The sequence below is a fragment of the Gekko japonicus genome, unplaced genomic scaffold (assembly GCF_001447785.1).
Source record: "Gekko japonicus isolate JY-2015 unplaced genomic scaffold, Gekko_japonicus_V1.1 scaffold1222, whole genome shotgun sequence".
Lineage (NCBI taxonomy): Eukaryota > Metazoa > Chordata > Lepidosauria > Squamata > Gekkonidae > Gekko > Gekko japonicus.
In genome coordinates, this window is record NW_015173162.1 from 538549 (window position 1) to 556924 (window position 18376).

Here is an 18376-nt window from a genome sequence, read left to right on the forward strand (position 1 = left end):
AGGGGGACTGAGCAGTTGTGTGTGAGGCTGAAAAATTTCATCAGGGCAGTTAAATAAATATTGGCAGGCCTTAACACTAAGATAAAGCCTTACTGGCATTAATGTTTTTGAAGAAGAGGGTAAAACGAGGGAGTCTGCTACATTGGTTTAAATAAATTGCCACAACTTGGGTCAATAAGCAAGCTAATTGAGAGTATCTAGAAGGCCTTCCAGCTGATTTAAAAAACTGATTCAAACCTTGAACTATTATGATTATTTACAAAATCTGTATGCCACTCTTGTTCTACTACAAAAAGAACTCTTGGTGACTAATAGTTTTTAAAAAATCATAAGCATATAAAAGCAATTCATAAGAACAAAACTAAAATATAATAAAATCACATACAACAGTAATTAAAACAGGTGGCAGGAATGAGGGGTCATCAAGGGAATGCCAGATGAAACAAAAAATCTTCACCCATTGGCAGAAGACAGTGACGGGGACAAACAAATATTTTTGGAGAGTTCCACAGTTCTGGTGCCACAGGCTTTTTTTAAAAAGCCCTCTCCTGCGTTGCTTCCTGCCCAGTATCAGAAGACCAGGGCACCCAAAACAGGAAGATGAACTTAGAGGTTGGGTAGGTTCATATAGGAGAAGGTGGTTCAGGTATGCTGGTCCCAAGCTGTGTGGGGGTTCCTCTTTGTTCTCTAGCATGTCATTTGTGGATTTAGGGTAAGCAGTGGAAAGGGTGGGGGGGAAGAATCAAGAACAAGTGGTGGGACGAAAATTCTGATCTGTTTTGAGAAAGGCGGTACAGACAGCAAGCAAGCAAATTAAAAAGCTTTGTATTTTTCAAACACTAGCAGGATGGTTGTAACACTCTTAAATAGCTGCATGCTCATTAAGGGCAGTAAGTCAATATGGTGTAGCAATCAAAGTATCGGTCTAGGTCTGAGGAGACTTGAGTTCAAATCCTGGTTTGCCATGAAACCCACTTAGCAGCACTGGGCCAGTCAGTCTTTCTCAGCTGAACACACCTCACAAGATTGTAGCTGTGAGGATAAACGGGAGGAGGGAAGAGCCATGTACGCCACCCTGAGCTTCTTGGAGAAACATTAGGAATGTACTAAACAAATAACATTCTTCAAATGGTGAAGCTTATACCTTGTTGCAGGCAGGGAAATTGTGTCATTCATATTATCAGAGCCAGCAGGTGCTTTGCATAACTGCATTCCATGAAGTGACTCAGGCAAGTATTTTTTCCTAACAAAAGTGCAGTTTGAGTGCTGGGAAATATTTCCACTTAAAACTGTAAGTATCCAGGGCAACAAATGAGTAACAAACTGGGCAATTGCTATGCTAAACAATCATGAATTTGGGCCAGAGGTAGAATGATTTTACCATGAGGATGTATACATTGGTTCCTGAAAACAGCTATAGGCAAGTCCGGGTTAGAGCACCTTGTTCTAGGACATTAAGCATTGGTATAGGCAGGGCTAGCATTGTTACAGTAGAGCATGTAGTTGTGCACTTCCCCCCATAGGTTGTCTGTCCCACTCACCAATAACACTCTGGTAAGCACATGGTGTGGTTGCTGCCACTTCCAAAGCAAGCAAAAATAACCTCCAAAGCAAGCAAAAATGTGAGACTAAAGAGGAGGGGTGCGTGATGGCTACAGGAACCTGCTGCAGTCATTAAAAAAAAAAACCCCAAAAAATTAAAGAAGTAGTCAGTTTCAGCAGGGAACTCAGACTGCCTTGCTCTGCTATAATTATTATATGGCTGAGTAAGAAATGAAGTCAGACTTATGGAATGATTAAAAGCATTTTATCCAGTAAGGGCCACAGGTTTTTCATTAGATCTGGAGCAATAGAATTCTCTCCATGAGTAATGGATGCTTTTCTGTTGGTACATGCATATTTACAAGCTTGGGAAAATACTCTTAAATACTATGAATTAAATTCTGTACATCTGAGAACAATATTATTGCTGCGCTTTCATAGCTCTACCGTTCCAGTTAATAGTAAATGTCCCCCCCATCCCGTCCATCCCCCCCCCCCCCCTCCGCTCCTTTCACTTGGCAAGAGAGAGAGCATCATGCTGTGCAGAAGTGGAACAGACCAGAAGGGAAAGGATATAGCGAAGGCCTACCTCTAAACCCTCCATGTTGTGTGAATTGACAAAGCTGAATTTTCTAGATTTTCAAAAGAATTTAAAGCTATAGATATTTACCGAATTGGAGGTAGAGAAACGAGGGTGGTGGGGACTTAACCTAGTCTTTGGTTAATTGGAATGGTTTAGGTCATAGCAGCTTCCATTCAGTGCTGAGGATCAAGAAGTGCTGCTGGACACAACAGTCGCCTTAGAAACCCAGGTAGCTTCAGTGGTTCGGAGTGCTTTTGTTCAACTTCAGCTGGTGCACCAGCTGTGCCCATTCCTGTCTCAGTCTAATGTAGCCACAGTGATTCATGCCTTAGTTATATCTAGACTGGTCTATTGCAATGCAGTCTACTTGGAACCAGTGTTCCCTCTAAGCTGAGTTAGTGTGAGCTAGCTCACAGTTTTTTAGGCTCCGGCTCACACATCTTTGTCTTTGCTCAGGAAAGATGGCTCCAGAGCAAACTAATTGATGCAGCAGCCAAATCGCTCGCTCACAACTTTAATGCCAGTAGCTCGCAAAGTAGAATTTTTGCTCACAAGATTTCACAGCTTAGAGGGAGCATTGCTTGGGATTACCCTTGAAGAGTGTTCAGAAGCTGCAGTTAGGCAGAATGCTGCCATCAGGCTGCTATTCAGGGCCATCTACTGGGAGCCTATGACCCTGATGCTACAGCAATTACATTGGTTATCAATCCAATCCCAATTCAAGGTGTTGGTTTTGATTTTTAAAGCCCTACATGGCTTAGGACTGGGGTATCTGAAGAACCAGCTTCTCCCATACATTCCTGCCTGGGAACTAAAGATGGCAAACGGAGGCCTTCCTGAGGCTGTCCCACCAATCAAAGAACCTTGTCAGGTGAGCACATGAGAGAGGGCCATTTCGGAGGTAGCCCCACAATTATGGGACAACCTCCCCAGGGAGGGTACACCTGTCCCCCTCACTGTCAGTCTTCATGAGGCAGTTGAAGACCATTTTATTTTTTAATTTATTAGGTTTTTTTAGTCGCCACTCTCCCAGAAGGTCTCATGGCGACTCACTACATCAAAACCAATGAGGTAGCCCTGACCTGGACAGCCAAGGCAACCCTGATCTTGTCAAATCTCAGAAGCTAAGCAGGGCCAACCCTGGCAAGTATTTGGATGGGGGACCTCCAGTGAATACCAGGGCTCAGGACACAGAGGCAGGCTATCCAGCCACTTCTCCATCATGCCCCCAGTAGGAGGCACTAGAGGTTGCCATGACTTCCAGGCACAGGCGCACACACATGCAAAAATACCTTTTAAAAAAACCCACAATGAGGTTTGTGCCTGACCACATGGAGCCCAAGCAGGCCACGCAGTCTGGACTGGATACATTACACCTCTCCCCCTTGGTCCGCAATGTACCCACAGACAAAGTCCTTCAGGTGGGCAGGTAACTTCCTGGTGCAGGTAGAGCGGCGAAGTTCGGGAACTGTTGTGGCCTCCACCCCTGAAGCCCTCAGAGGCGAGCTGGCCGGAAGAGGCGCTGGGGGCGGTGGTGCCAGCGTCCCCGGCGTCTCTGGGAGAGGTGACTCGGGTTCGAACAATGGAAGAGGTCAGGGCTTGGCCGCTGGTGGTTGGGTCCGGGGTGAGGTCTCTGGGGCCTCGGCCGTGTCCAAGTCCTTGGGGTCCAATGGCTTCGTCCGGTGGCATAGCTGGTCGATGTGCCGGTGTAGAATCTGCCCGTCTTCACACAAGACCTCATACGATCTTGGGCCCTTAACTCGTATGACTCATACCAGAATCCAGGCTGGTCCCCGGGCATAGTTCCGTGCGTACACGGGATCCTCCGGGAAGAAACCCCTGGCTGCCTCGTGCATCTCCATGCCTGGTGCCTCTGCCAAGCCCCGGTCGGGGTGCAGGCGATCCAACTGGGTTGCCAGGCGGTGACCTATAAGTAGCTCTGCTGGACTGCACCCCGTAGTGGTGCGGGGGCGTCGTTTGCTGGCCAAAAAGGAAAGCTGCCAGTTTATAGTCCCAGTCGGGGGAGTCCAAGTGGCGGAGAGCGTCCTTCTTGGTTCTGACCATGCGCTTGGCCTGGCCTTTGGTGGCAGGGTGGAACGGGGCCGCCCGGACGTGGCGGATACCATAGTAACTCGTGAATTCCTGGAACTCCGCGGACGTGAACTCCGTCCCATTGTCTGTGACCAGTGTGTCTGGGATTCCTTGGGTGCTGAAGATCCTCCACATTGCCCGGATGGCCGCCTTTGAGGAGGTGGAGGGCACGGGAACTACCTCCAGCCACTTGCTGAAGGAATCCACCAAGATAAAGAAAAGTTGCCCCTGGAACGGTCCCAAAAAGTCCAAGTGTAACCGGGTCCAGGGGCGGTGGGAAGATTCCCAGGCCTGTTCCAGGGCTCGGGGAGGCTCGGGCTGGGACGCTTGGCAAGGTTGGCACCGCTTCACCACGTCCTCTATGTCCCGGTCCATCCCTGGCCACCAGACGTAGCTCCAGGCCAAGGCTTTCATGCGCACCACCCCGGGGTGCGCTTCGTGAAGGGCAGTGAGGACCTGCTCCCGTAGGGGCTTTGGAATGACCTCCCTACTTCCCCACATGACGCAGCCCCTGTGGACAGACAGCTCGTCCTTCCGAGAAGCAAAGGAGCTCCTTTGGCCGTGGGCCACCCCCTCATCACCCAGTCCAAGACCCGGCAAAGTACCTTGTCCCTGGAGGTGCCGCAAGCCAACTCCGCAACGTGGACTGGCCGATCCGGAAGGGACTCCAGGAGAGCGATCTGGTGGGCAGGATCAGGATCCGGGTCACAGACCGGCAGCAGCAGGCGGCTCAGGGCATCCACATGGCCCATCGCCTTGCCAGGGCGATGGATGAGAGTGTAGGAGTACCCCGCCAGGAAAATAGACCAGCGGAGCACCCGGGGCGAAATCATCTGTGGGGTCTGGCAGTCGGGGGCCAGGAGGCCCAGCAGCAGCTTGTGGTCTGTGAGGACCATGAAGGGGCGCCCGTACAGATAGTGGTGAAATTTTTTCACCCCCGCCACAATCACCAGCGCCTCTTTATCTATCTGCGCGTAATTGCGCTCAGCCGCTGATAGAGTCCTGGAATAGTACGCAACCGGGACCTCGCAGCTGTCCAGCAGCCGGTGGCCCAGGACCGCTCCCACCCCATAAGGGGAAGCGTCACATGCCAGCACCACTGGGAGCACCTCATTAAAATGCACCAGTACCGCATTCAAGACGAGCAGGTCTTTGACCGCCTGGAATGCAGCTGCTTGTGGCGGACCCCAGACCCAAGGTGCTGACTTGTCCAGGAGGCGATGGAGTGGTTCCATGCCTGTAGCTTTGAGGGGCACAAAGGAGTGGTAGAAGTTCAGGAGCCCCAAAAAAGCCTGCAGTTCAGACTTGGATGCTGGAGGCGGTGCCTGCGTGAGGGCGGTCACCTTGTCCGCGGTGGGGTGGATGCCCGAGGCGTTGACCGCGAAGCCCAGGAACTCAATGTGAGGCACCCCCAAAAGACATTTTCCCCACTTGACTTTGAGCCCTGCTGCGTCGAAACGTTGTAGTACGGCCCTCAGACGGTCAGCAAAGGACGAGTCCAGAGCTGCGATCAGCACATCGTCTAGAAATGGCTGAACCTCAGGGATGCCTTTCAGGAGAGAATCCATAAAAGATTGAAAAATCCTGGCCGCGACCGAAACGCCGAACTGGAGGCAGTGTACCTTGTGAGTTGTGATTGGGCTTCAGCCGTGGCGGCATCAACCGGCAGTTGTTGATACGCCTGGGCCAAGTCCAACTTGCCAAAGACCCGGGCCAAAGCTGCCAACACGTGGCTCACCACCGGCACCGGATAAGCGTGTGCCTGCAGAGCCTTGTTTAGCGTGCATTTATAATCAGCACAAATGCGCACGTCCCCATTGGGCTTCACCGGGGTGACTATGGGGGTCTCCCATCGTGCCGATGCGACCGGTTCCAGAACCCCTTGTTCCACTAAGCGATCTAGCTCGGCCTCGATTTTAGGCTTCATTGCTAGTGGCGGCAGCCTGGCCTTGACGCAAATGGGCCGCACTGCCAGGTCGAGATCCAGGGAGATGGGGGGGCAGAGAAGCGTCCCAGGGTGCTATCAAAAACGCGGGGAAATTCTGCGCACACCGTGCCAAAATCCCGTGACCCGACCTGGTGGATTCCATTCAGAGAGTGTCCCAGGGCCTCAAACCAAGAGAGTCCCAGCAGGCTGAAGAGAGGCCTATCCACCACCAGCAGGTCTAGGGTGCCGTTAAAGTCTTGGAACTGTACCCGGAACTTGCCCCAGCCCAGCACTGCCATGGGGTTCTTAAGTTAAGTGCCTTAACCGGAAACCCCGCTGCTTCTGAAGGGGCAGGGGCCCCTTCGGACACAGCATGCGGAGCGTATCTGTGGAGATAATGGAGTAGGTCAACCCTGTGTTGATCTCCATGCTGCAGGGGGATCCCTCTATAAGAACCGTGACATGCATCTTGTTGGGGCCATCGGGGGGCAAGTTACAGACCTGGTGTTGCGGGAAGTGGGCTGATATGGTGTGGAGGTCAATGGGTGGCTCCGGCGTGGTCTGGTGGGTGGACAACTTCTGGCATTGTCCCTTGGAGCGGCAAACCCGGGAAATGTGCCCTGATTTGTTGCAGGTCTGACAGACTGCGTTTCGGAAGCGGCACAACCGGTGCTTGTGACTCTCTCCGCAGCTGGCGCATGGGGCAGAGGCGGTCGAGGAGGCTTTGCCCGCGTTGGTGGACAGCTGAGACGACAGACGACGGACCTGTTGCTTGCGTGCGGTGGACCGCCTTGGCGCGGCGGTCTTGGTGGGCCTTTTTGTATGCAGTGGCCTCCCGGATTGCCTTCTCCAGGTCCAGGTCATCCTGGCTTACCAGCTTTCTCTGAAGCTTCGGCTCTCTGAGTCCCACGAGGAACTGTTTGAGGAGAGTTTCGGCTAGGTTGGCGAAAGAGCACCTGCTCGCGCCCCGCCGCAGAGCCACCAGGAAATCTGAGGCAGTCTCATCCTCTCACCCTGGACCCTCGCAAAAAAGTCCAGGCACTCCACAAACTTAGTTGGTTTGGGAGCCAGGTCATCGGTCAGCGCCTTGACCAAAGAGCTGTGCGACTCGTCTTTGGTCAGCTTGGACGCTATTAAGTCCTTAAGCAGGAGATAGGTCTCCATCCCGCAGTGGCGCAGCAGGTATGCCTTTTTTATACCTGGATCCACCACTCCGTGGATGGTGAAGTGGCTCTCGAGAGTTTCCAGCCAGGTTTCCCACTGCGAGGGTTGGGAGATGTCGAAAACTTGGAGGCTCTCTGATACGGCAGCCATCTTACAAGTTCCACGTGGAAGGGAGCGGTGTAGATGGCGGAGCAGTGCGGTGCTGCTCTCGGGGTCAGCAGTGCGAAGCTCAGTGTTGCAGAGAGGCGGAGCGGTGCTGGGCTGCTCATGGGGTCAGCGGTGCGATGCTCGGAGCTCAGGAGCGGTGCAGTGAGACGCTCAATGCCAGCGGCGGTGGCGATTTCGGCGTGGCGGCTCACGGCGATGTCCGGAACATGGTCTCTGTTCAGAGGGAGATGATCCCACCTTCGTCGCCAGTGAAAAGTATGCAGACGGAGAGTGATTTCAGCAAAGTGTACTTTATTTGATCAGGAACAAAATGACTTTGGCCGGCTCGCAGGCCGGCTTATATTCCCCGAGAAACCCCCACCCAAAACATACACCCCACTTCTCAATAGGTTATTTACAGTGGCCGAGAGTCCCATAGGCTCTCGGCCGGGAACCTAGCCCCCTGATTGGAGCGGGCTAGGATCCGCATAGCCCATTGTCTCTTGGAGCAAAGCTCCACATTTGTGCCTGACCGCATGGAGCCCAAGCAGGCCACGCGGTCTGGACTGGATACATTACATTTTGTTTTTATTGTGTGGGTTTATTGATATTGTAAGCTGCCTTGAGTTCCACTAGGGAGAAAGGTGACTAATGTTTTAAATAAATAAATTTGAAAAGCGGCTGGAGAAGCCATTTTGCCCCTTCATCTAATCTTGAGTGATTACAGCCTAACTCCTCCACTTTTACCTGGAGGCTAGTATCCTGGCAGGGCAGGCTTTTGCTTGGCCCCCGGGAAGAGTAAACTGCAGGCCAACAGAAAATGTTCGGCTAAAGCGCCCCTGGTGGCTAAAGTGAGTCCTGCTGCTAAAGCCCAATATCTTGGAAAAGTCTCTGCATGCAGTCATTCTGCCTCTGGCCCATGTTCATGCCGAAGGTGTGCCTGAAGCCTGCGAGGAACTGGGTAGTCTTGTTAACAGGTATAAACCTTCTTTGTCCGAAGACTATTTTCACCTGGGCATTAATTGTAACCATTAATTGGTTACTATGGGGTAATACAGTTTGGGGATGTTTTTGTTTCCCTAGTGAAAAGAAGCGAGCGGGTCACAGTCCTTACTGCCTCCATCGTCTTCCCTGGACATATTAAGAAGTTAGTGTTTGAGGACCCGCAGTTATCGCCCTTCTTTGGAGACCAAAGGAATGGCTGGAGCACAGTAACTGCAGAATCCCTGTCTACGGAGAAAACAGAAAGGAGTCTGAACTTGAAGCTTTGTTTCTTTCCCACTTAGGCAAGAAATTTTTAGCAAGGAATTTCTGCACCCGCCTAATAAGGAAGGGAGGAGTGGAGATGATAAGGAGATTTACTTCTTCGCCAACTCAACCTCGCGGCAGGTCGTGGTTTCATGACAATGGGCTTGACTCTTAAGTGTCCCAGAAGTGTGGAACTACCAAAGTGCATTCCAAGTGAAACGCTGGCTAAAAGCCAATGGATGCGAATGGGCCCAGGGCTGGAGTGAGGCTCTGAACATCCTGAACCGCAAGCAAGGCCATATCGGGAAAAGCTGTTCGGGTTTCTGATTTTCTGTCCAAAGTTGCAGAAGTGTCCAGTTAGACAGCCAACTAAGCTTCAGAGATGCTTTTGGGAGGGGCCCCTGGCTCCGTGGAGCAGCCCGTGTGCGTTCATGTAGAAGGTCCCAGGTTCAGTCGCGGGCATCTCCAGACTCCAGCTATTAGAAAGACTTCACCCTGAGACGCTGGAGAGACGCCGCCAGTCTGGGTACACCGTACCAACCTTGATGTATTTGTACCAAGAGTCGTATTTAATGTAAGGCAGAGGGTCGTGTGGAGTTCAAGTTACATCCAGTCTGGATCATCCAGACGGCACAGCATTGTGCCGTATAAAAGAAGACGGGGGGAGTGCCCATCAACGTATCATTTATTCTGGCTCAAGTCTCATTGGCGCCCATCGTACATCTCCAAGGGGAAGGTGGATGATCTGAAAATGCCGGGTGTGTGTGTGTCTCTCTACAATGTATGGATTTGGACTTGTAGATGACCGTTTGCACTTTTTAGACTTCCCCCTGGGTCAATTTCGCTGCAGTCAACAAAAGTTTTTAATGAGTCACTAGATAACCTCAGGTCTAACATCTCTCACTCTGAGACGCACCTGCTGTGCTTTGCAAGAATTTCCAGATGGGACTAATCCGAAGTAGACCGCTCCTCCCGAGTACAGAGTAAAGCGCCTCAGTGGAGTCTTAACTGAAACTCAAATCTGCCACTGGAAGTTGCGCGACTTGGTTAAATGTAGACAAACTTCCCCCTGCTTAATTCCAGGCGCTCGAATCCTCCTGGCACAGTCGCTTTCGACATTTCCCTGGTTTCATGCGGTGGGGGGGGGGCGGGGGGGCGGGTGGAAAGGAACGTGGGAATTTCGCCTGCCCCCCGCCTGCCCCCCAAGTGCTTCCTTCGTCCCGCCTGGGGAAAGGGCCGCGTCTCATCAAGGTTTTGTTCCACCGTCGCGCTCTGCCTCCTGCCATCCCTCCCCAAAGTTTTTAACACAGACAAAACCTCCTTCCTCTCTCCTGGGTCCCGACGTTACGTGTCCTCTTTGTAAACGGCAGAGCAAACATGTCTAGAAGGGCAAGTCTGCTCCCAGCAGCCCTCAGTCAGAGCAAGAAGCAGCCAGGTCCCAAGCATTGATATATCATTCTGTAGCTTTTTAATGTTTATTTTAAATATACGGAGATGTTTAAATCCTAAACATATCATTCGAAATAACTTGATTTGGATTTGTTTTGAGTTTTCACCCAGCAGCAAAGGGAAACCGGGATGAGAGGTGTGCGCAGTAATATCTTTGTTTGGGAGATTATACTAACTGAGACACTGAAGATTTAGACTGGTCATTTGTTCTGTTTCTCTCTCTCTCTCTCTCTCTCTCTCTCTCTCTCTCCCTCTCTCTCTCTCTCTCTCTCTCTCTCTCCCCCTCTCTCTCCCCCCCCCTCGCTCACCCCCTCACCCCCTCATCTTGTGCCCGAACTGAAGATAGGACAGCTAAATTCTGGACAAGCAAAAAAAAGTGGTTAATCCTGCCGCTCCCTTTCCATCCCTTCTGGAGCCTTGAACAGGGGAACTTGGAAACTAACACGTCTAAAGGAGAAGAACAAGGGAAAGCTGAAGCTCAACTCCTCCGCCTGCAGCGTTTATTTATTTACAAGGCGCTTTTCCAAATGCTCAAGGCGGTTTATGAAAGAGTTTAAAAACCAATTTAAGCCACTGCAACTAAACTCACGAAGATGAAGTCACACCATTTTAAAAAAAAAGAATCTCACCACACCAGCATAGCAAGATCTATAGCCGGGAAGAAACCCACGGACATAAATAAGGGCTGCATCCCCTCGCCCTCTAGACTGCGGGAGAGCTTTTCTCCAGAGCCCCCAAGAAGAAGAAGAAGAGATTGGATTTATACCCCGCCCTTCACTTGGAGTCTCAGAGCGGTTTACAAACTCCTTTCCCTTCCCCTCCCCACAACAGACACCCCGTGAGGTGGGTGGGGCTGAGAGAACTCTGACACAAACTGCTCTTTTTCAAGGACAGCTGTGCCAGAGCTTGTGACTGACCCAAGGTCACATCAGCAGGTGCAAGTAGAAGAGTGAGGAATCAAACCCGGTTCTCCCAGATTAGAGTCCGCGCACTTAACCACTACACCAAACTGGCTCAAGGGAAGAAGCCACCGCTGCCCCAACCCTGCCGCCTCTAGGAGCGGTGGGATCTACCTCCCCCAATGAAGGGAGAGGAAGCAAAGCTCGGACTGCAGAATGCAACAGGACAGGAGCCCTTCTGAGATATTTCTCGCGTGTGCGAATGCCATCGGAGAGAGACCTTCATATTATTCAGCTAGATGGGTCCCCCCCTCCCCCAGTGGAGACGTGTAGGCTCGTCATCAAGCTTTAAGAGAGGAAAGACTAATCAGACTAAAGACTAAATGCAACCCTAATCAGAGCTTCTAGACCCATTGAACTCCTAACCCCATTGCACGTAGGTCACTGGTGGCGTAATCTTAAAGAGAACGGCACCATTCTAATGGTCTATCTCTGTTTAGGATTGCGCTGCTAGTCTGCGGAGTAAGTCTAGAAGCATCACCTTATGCCTCCAGACACGTCTCCGCTCCTGGGTGCTCACATCCCAAGACTACCCAGGGGAAATTGTCTCAAGGCAGTCGCTAGGAAACACACACACACACACACACACCCTTTCCTCTTACCCTCTCATTCATTCTGCAAGAGAGAAGCGCGAGAAGGCTCTCCGGCCGCCCTGCGTGCTTCCGGGACACTCCTTAGAGTCTCGACGCACACCCGCTGCAGAGTTAGGTGCTGGGGAATGCAAGCCACCCATCTGACCAAGGCCGGAGACGGGGAGGGAGTCTGCAGGAGCTCTTCTCTCCTCAGACCCTAACGGAAGAAGCCGGAGACTGCCTGACGTACTTTCCCCTGCCCCGTCAACTCCAGCAGCTCTTGCAGGGCATGTAGTCGATTTGGAAAGGAGGGGAGGAGAACTCCGTGCTTTTCTGTACCGAGGCGTAAACCCCGGAACTTGTTTTCTGTGTTGTGACTCAGTCGTGAATGATCGGTAAATGAAAGAACAGGATAAGGGGGGACACCCTTGAGATCCCAGGGCAAAGTTTTTTAGGTTGGCTTTCGTTCTGCCCCCCCACACACACACACAATCACACCCCTTAGAAAACCAATATCTGCCTTTCTACTTGAGACGGAAAGGGAAGAACGTTTTAAAATCAGAATCTGGGCCTTAACCTCAGGAACAAAGACCCCCTTCTCTCCGACTCCCATAAGCCTTCGCAACTGGTCTGGCCAAGGGCCTGGGGGGCTGAGAAGGCAGGGCAGCGGGAGGCGCCCTGAGCGGGGTGGGTGGGTGGGTGGGTGGGGTGTGTGTCTGTGTCTGTGTCCCTGGATGTCTCCACCCAAGACCACGCAGCCCAACCAGTGTTTCTGGCCAGGCTAATTGCTCGCCTGATGACACACAACAGAAGGGAAACGCGCCATAACCACAATAATTGTGGCAGGCGCAGTGTGTCTAGGGAAGGGAGGAGTTCCCAGCCAAAACATCTCTTTCTTTTCTCGGAGACAAAACTGTCTCCTTCCTCACTTCCTTCGCCGGCAACGACATCAAGAAAGCTGCAGAGGTTAGCCGTGTTGGGCTGCAGCGGTAGGACGGCTAGATTCGAGCAGACCAACACGGTTTCCAAGGTATGAGCTTCCCAAGGTGTGTTGGTCTCCAAGGTGCCTCTGGACTCCTCTCTAACGTCAAGAAAGTCAGAGGTCTAGCCTGTCAAGTGGCCGAAAAGAGCTGGGATGCCTTCTGGCTGGGGAAGGAGTGCGAGGAAAAAAGCGCGGAATAAATGGGAAGGAGAGTATATAGTCCTTGGTCCAACACACACACACCCTTCTTTTCTTAAAAAAAAGGGGGGTGGGCAGTTCCTGAAGATGCCCTGGCTTCCCAAGGCAGCGTGGTCCTCCACGCCGCTGCTGTTCGCAGTTAGAAACCCCTTCCTGAAGCGCGACCTCGCCTCGTGCTGCGGCGACAGAAGGCTGCCTGACCGTCTTCGAGGTTTTCCGCCCGTTTGGGAATACGGCTGCTAGTTGCATCAAACGTTTACCCAGAGTATACCAATGGCGGTTTATTTGAATGCGGTTCATTCCAGATTACTTCACCCCGGAGTAAGCGAGGATTGTTATGGTTAAGCCTGTTCCCGGAGTGTCCCGTGCGGTTTTACCCCACGAGTTCAGCCCTCCGCTAGACTTTATGGTTACCAAGATCTACACTTGGCGGACCAAGAGATTTTTGAGAGAGATGAGATCCTTTACTCTCCCGCCCTCCCCAATCGGGTCTTGAAAAGCCTCGGTTGACAGCGGCCTGGTCCGCTTCCTAGTCTCACAGGTTTCCATTGGCTCTGCCCTGGAATTACGAGCTAAAGGTCAGAGCAGAGAAGAGGCTGGAACAGAGCAGAACACACTTTCAATAAAAGACTGTTCTTTCACCTCCGATGCAAGGAATGCAAGTGTGTGAACAAAAACGCAGCCAGACATTACAGGGAAGATCTGGAAAGGGGGAGGGAGGAAGGAGACAACACAATGTCCTCTAGTTTGGCTTGAGCCGGGGGTCACTGGCATGTTGCTTCGGTGGTGGTCGTTTTGCTTTTTCTGCGCTTTTGTCACTTTAACCTTAGGAAGCCATAGATTCTTCTAGAGAGGACAAGACTCTGACCAGGAGCCAGTCAACAGCTCCAGTCACCTGGCAGCTCACTCCAGCGTTTGTATGCTACACCCATTTCAGCCCCAGTGAGGCCAATGGGATCCATTTTATTGCATTTCTGCTTAACTGCATGGATGCGTGGGCTGGAACTCCCTCCCCCCAGTACAAGCCAGGTTGAATTTACCAAAAGAAAGAAGACATCCTAAAACTGCTTCATGTAATTTAATGTTCACTGGATGAAGCCTCCACCACTCTGGAGGATATACAGGGGCAAAATCAGGGTTAAATTCCCACTTATTCAGGTCCTTATTCATCCCAGACCCTTATATGTGGGAGGCACTCTGTTGGAATTGCAAGTTGTTTACACTTCAGCCATTACAGAGTTAAATGTTGTTTGTTAGCAAACAGGATGTTACGTTACATAATGTATTCAACGGCGGGAAAGTTTGTGGGAGTTGTTTACCCTAATGAAGTGACCTGTAACCTTTGTATTGGTCAACTAACATCTTGTTTGTAGAAATGCTTTGATCTAGCATTAATGTATTCACAAGTTTATGGCCCTTTGTGTGAACCAAAGAGGTAGTTCTCTTCTAGAAGCCAAGAGAGATAGAAAGATGTAGCTGTTAGCATATATTACTGAGAGTAACTGCAAGTATGTAACCTTTTATTTTATTTCTTTTATCCAAAGTACCATACCCATGTTTTATTTTGTTTTTATAGTAAAGATATTTTTCTTTTACTAAGTGTGGCTCCTGTGTTTGCAATACAACCATCGACCTTGAATTAAGAATCCCAACACACCCTCACTGGAAACAGTGTGGCAAAAGAAAAATAGGCCACAAATAATTGAAATTGCAAAGCCATCAAGAGAAATCTGCAATACAGGTGCCAATTTACTTAAAGGTCTGGGAAGAGACACAGGTCTCCAGTGGGGTCTACCCAGATTTGAGCCATTTTAGTTCTCTTAATTTCAATGAGACTTAAAATGGCTTTGATACCAGTAAGTGCTCTGAACTGATCACAGTTGCACTAGACGATAGATTTCTTCCAGCAAGGCAGTCACAGCAACTCTTTTCCTTCATGGAAACACCTCAGTCAGGCAAGATGCCCCATACAAACCCCTCTAACACACCAGGAGGAGCTGCTCAGTTAGCAAAGGGGAATTCATAATGACCTTCACTTTCTTTGCCCCTCTGATAGCAACAAACACAAAACAAAAGCCAAATCTCTATTTACAAAGGAATATATATATATTTCAATTCACATAAAAAGCAGGTATTGCAATAGACATTCAACATTGGCAGAAGACATCTACTTAAGCTTCACTTTTGAGACTGTTAGGCCAAATGATTATAGGTTTGTTTTCTTTACAAATCTTAAAGAGAATTAAATAACTCACACACACATACATTCAATATATGTAACTATGTACATACACATATACACCCACATGTATGTCTAGGGTTTATATACCCATGGGTGTGTCTAGAAACACACATCATAGGTGGCATATACCACTCTTGACACCTGAGGAGGGAAAGATACCATTTAGGACTTGTTTTAACCAAGGGAGTGTTTCTCTTGGCCTATAACTCTCCTCTGCCCTCATCCTCTGTAAAGGGCTATGGAACCTTTGTGAACATACATATGCTGACATACACCCCCCACACCTTTGTAGGTTTACTATGAAAGGAACTGAGCACATTTGCAGTTTATTTACTTAATTCTCTGAACCGATTGAAGTTTAAAACCTTGACATTATCTTTAGATGGGAAATAAGAACCTAACTTCATACTGTCTAAATAAACAAACAAAAAACATATTTAGTTAGTTGAATAAGGGGGGGAGGAGTCTCAAAAGAATATATGGGAGAAAGAAAGGTAGACTTATTTTGATCCCTAGAAGAGCAAAAGCTCCTTTCTATACCCACCTGCTTCTCCCCCCCCCTTTCTAATGCCACATGTGCTTCCATCCCGAGCAGTCCCCAAATTAGAAAATGCTCTGAAAAGCTCCAGTGAGTGAGGAGGCCATTCACAGGAAGACAGAGAAGACTACTCATCCCCCTGCCAGGCCCTGAGGGGCTTCTAGGCAGATTTGTGCTTTTTGAACCAACAAGAGACCCTTAAATCAATATCTGTTGGGACACCACAGCACCTGCTATACAGAAATGAAAACAACCCCAACCCCCAATTCTGCACACCCCCTAATGCAAGTCTATGAAAGAAAGGCGTATTTTCCTTTAGCAGAACAGAGACAAATAAAAGAGGCTCCAAAATCCATCAGATGTCATCTTGCTTTCTTAAAAGAAGCAGGAAAGGGGGGAGGGGTATTATTTTACATAGCATTGGTGGGAAAGAACTGCTTCACTTTTAACAGGCTGCAGAATCCTTGGGGGGGAAGATTCTTGGAGTACAAGAAAAAAGAAAGAAAGCAACAGTCTGCTTTGACACTGGTCTTGCCTCACTGATTAATGGGCTTTTTAAAAGGAATTGTTTAATTTCCCTGCATCTCTGACTGGACACTTCCATTTATGAGGAAGATACATTATGCAACACTTAAAAATATTTGTTCAGAAACCTGGAACAGAACTCTAATCACTGGGGGGAGGACTCTACTTTCATTATAACAGCATGAACACCTCAAATATGAGCAATGAAAACACTCTCCTCCCCAACTTTTCTGGCATGTAAGGAATGTAAACAGATGATCTGTTTGGAATGAGCAGGGATGGACTTAAGGGAGCAAAATCTCAGAGAAAACTAAACTAAATGATCAGTTCAGTTCTCCCCCTCCCCCACCTTGACAACTGTATTAAAGTGCATGACAGCAGCTACTCCTTTTCGGAATCTTAAAAAGTACAATTTCTCTTCTCCCTTGCAAGAAAAGGTCATTCAAGTTAATACTTCTTTGCTAAAACATCTTTCAACTGTTTTTAATGGACATTTTAAGCCAGCAATTTTTTTTCTTGAACTGGAGCAACACAAAAGAAAGACAATACTGTAAAGTCAAGTGCTTATTTCAGCTGTCCAGCTAGAACAGTTGAGTATATAGCACACTTGATTGTACAAAGCAATACCTTATAATATAACAATCAAAAAACTGGAGACTTTTTTGGTCCCCAGATGAATACAATATCCCCTATTTGCCATCAACATCACCTTTGAGGGAAGGGAGGAGAAATGATAGAATAAAAAAAAACCACTATAATTAGCTAATAAGGTCATTTGTTATCTATACCTGCTCTTGCCATTGAGGCAAGAGAGATATCAATTCTTTGTTTGTCCTTCTCCAGGAGCCTTAAATTAAAAAAAAACTTAAGAGTTGAAATATATATATATATATGTATATAGATATATATATGTATTTTTCCTTAAATAACATATTTACATCTAATAGAAAATATAACTCTAGCGATAATCTTTTCAACCAAAATTGAAATTGGTGGTGAAAGGGAAGGAATAAAAGAATAATTAAGGACAGATTTTTCAGTTCTGTCCAAGAAAAAAATCCAAAACCAATCAAGCTCTACCAAATACTTTAAATGCCTCCTCTTCTCCAAATGGATTCATCGCTTTTCCTTAAAGAACCCTTGGTCTGTGCTGCTCTCCTTAATGGTAACTGTCAAGAAATTTGAGGTCACATCAGTCACAACCACTTTCTCCAAGTTGTTGAGAGATGGGCTCCAAGCTTCTTCTTCAGGGTCCCCAAGAATCCTGGAGACGGGGATGCGAGCGATGAGGGAAGGCCTGCCAGCCTGGGTCCCTAGCCCATCTCGGTATAAACTGCCTTGGTTTGCAGAACTGTGTAAGATCTTAGGGGCACCCAAATCCAAACCGCTTTGCCCCTTTGGATCCAGGAAATCAGCCCTGTGCTTGGTAAGCCTGGGTGGGTAAGTCTCAGGTGCTCCCAGCTTCATGCCAGCTTCTGCTCTGGAACCGGAAACAGTACTGGGTAATTCTGGCTCCCGTCTCCGGGCTAACTGGATCACACTATGTCCCGAACTAAACTTGGCTGTACCAGGGTTTGCAGCCTCTTCCAACTTCCTGGCTTTTAGGTAATCCACCACCACCTTGTCCCCTGGTTCCACTGATTTTCTCTTGGAGGCCAGGTCAGCAGGCTCAGGCAGGTCTTTGTAAAGCTCTTTCCTGGGCTTTGGGCCTCGCTTTTTTAAGGCTCCTTCTGATCGGTCCTCCTCGACCCCAACCCTGCTCTCCTGAATTGTTTCCACTCGGGAGGTATTGGTGGTCACAGTGGTGGAGCTGCTTTGAGGGGGCAGGGGGATTTGTCTCAGTCCTTCTCTAGCCCGGGAAGTAGAACCCAGTTCCTGGGGGGACCTTCCTGGGTAAGGCATCCGGATTCCCCTAGCAGAGTCACTACGGAATTCATAGGTTTTAGCTTTGGCTTTTGCCTGGGCCTGAAAAACAGATAAAGTTACCAGAGAAGGTTAATAACTTGCCACAAGCATTCCACAACTGCAATTCATAAGCCAGTCCTGGTGTCTGTTTCTCAGGCACATACTGATACCACACAGGAAAAAAAATTCATCTTTATCAATGCATTGGTTTCTCTGCACAGACACTTATCTTGTTCTCTTACCTTTAACAAGAAGGTTTTCGGTTTGGGACCTCGTTTCTTGGGACCATAAAGGTTCATTTCTC

The 18376-nt window shown here is 49.1% G+C and overlaps 1 protein-coding gene across 1 annotated transcript in view; it reads right to left on the minus strand.

Annotated features, from left to right (window-relative positions):
- Positions 1 to 17163: 17163 nt before the first annotated feature.
- Positions 17164 to 18376, minus strand: part of CBX8 (chromobox 8) — a 2487-nt gene continuing 1274 nt past the window's right edge. The window contains exons 4-5 of the mRNA XM_015422472.1: positions 18315 to 18376; positions 17164 to 18132 (exon numbers count right to left, since the gene is read on the minus strand). The exon at positions 18315 to 18376 is cut by the window's right edge and continues 4 nt beyond it. Of these exons, the coding sequence (XP_015277958.1) occupies positions 17284 to 18132; positions 18315 to 18376 (911 nt within the window). The 3' untranslated portion in view covers positions 17164 to 17283. The remainder of the gene's footprint in view (positions 18133 to 18314) is intronic.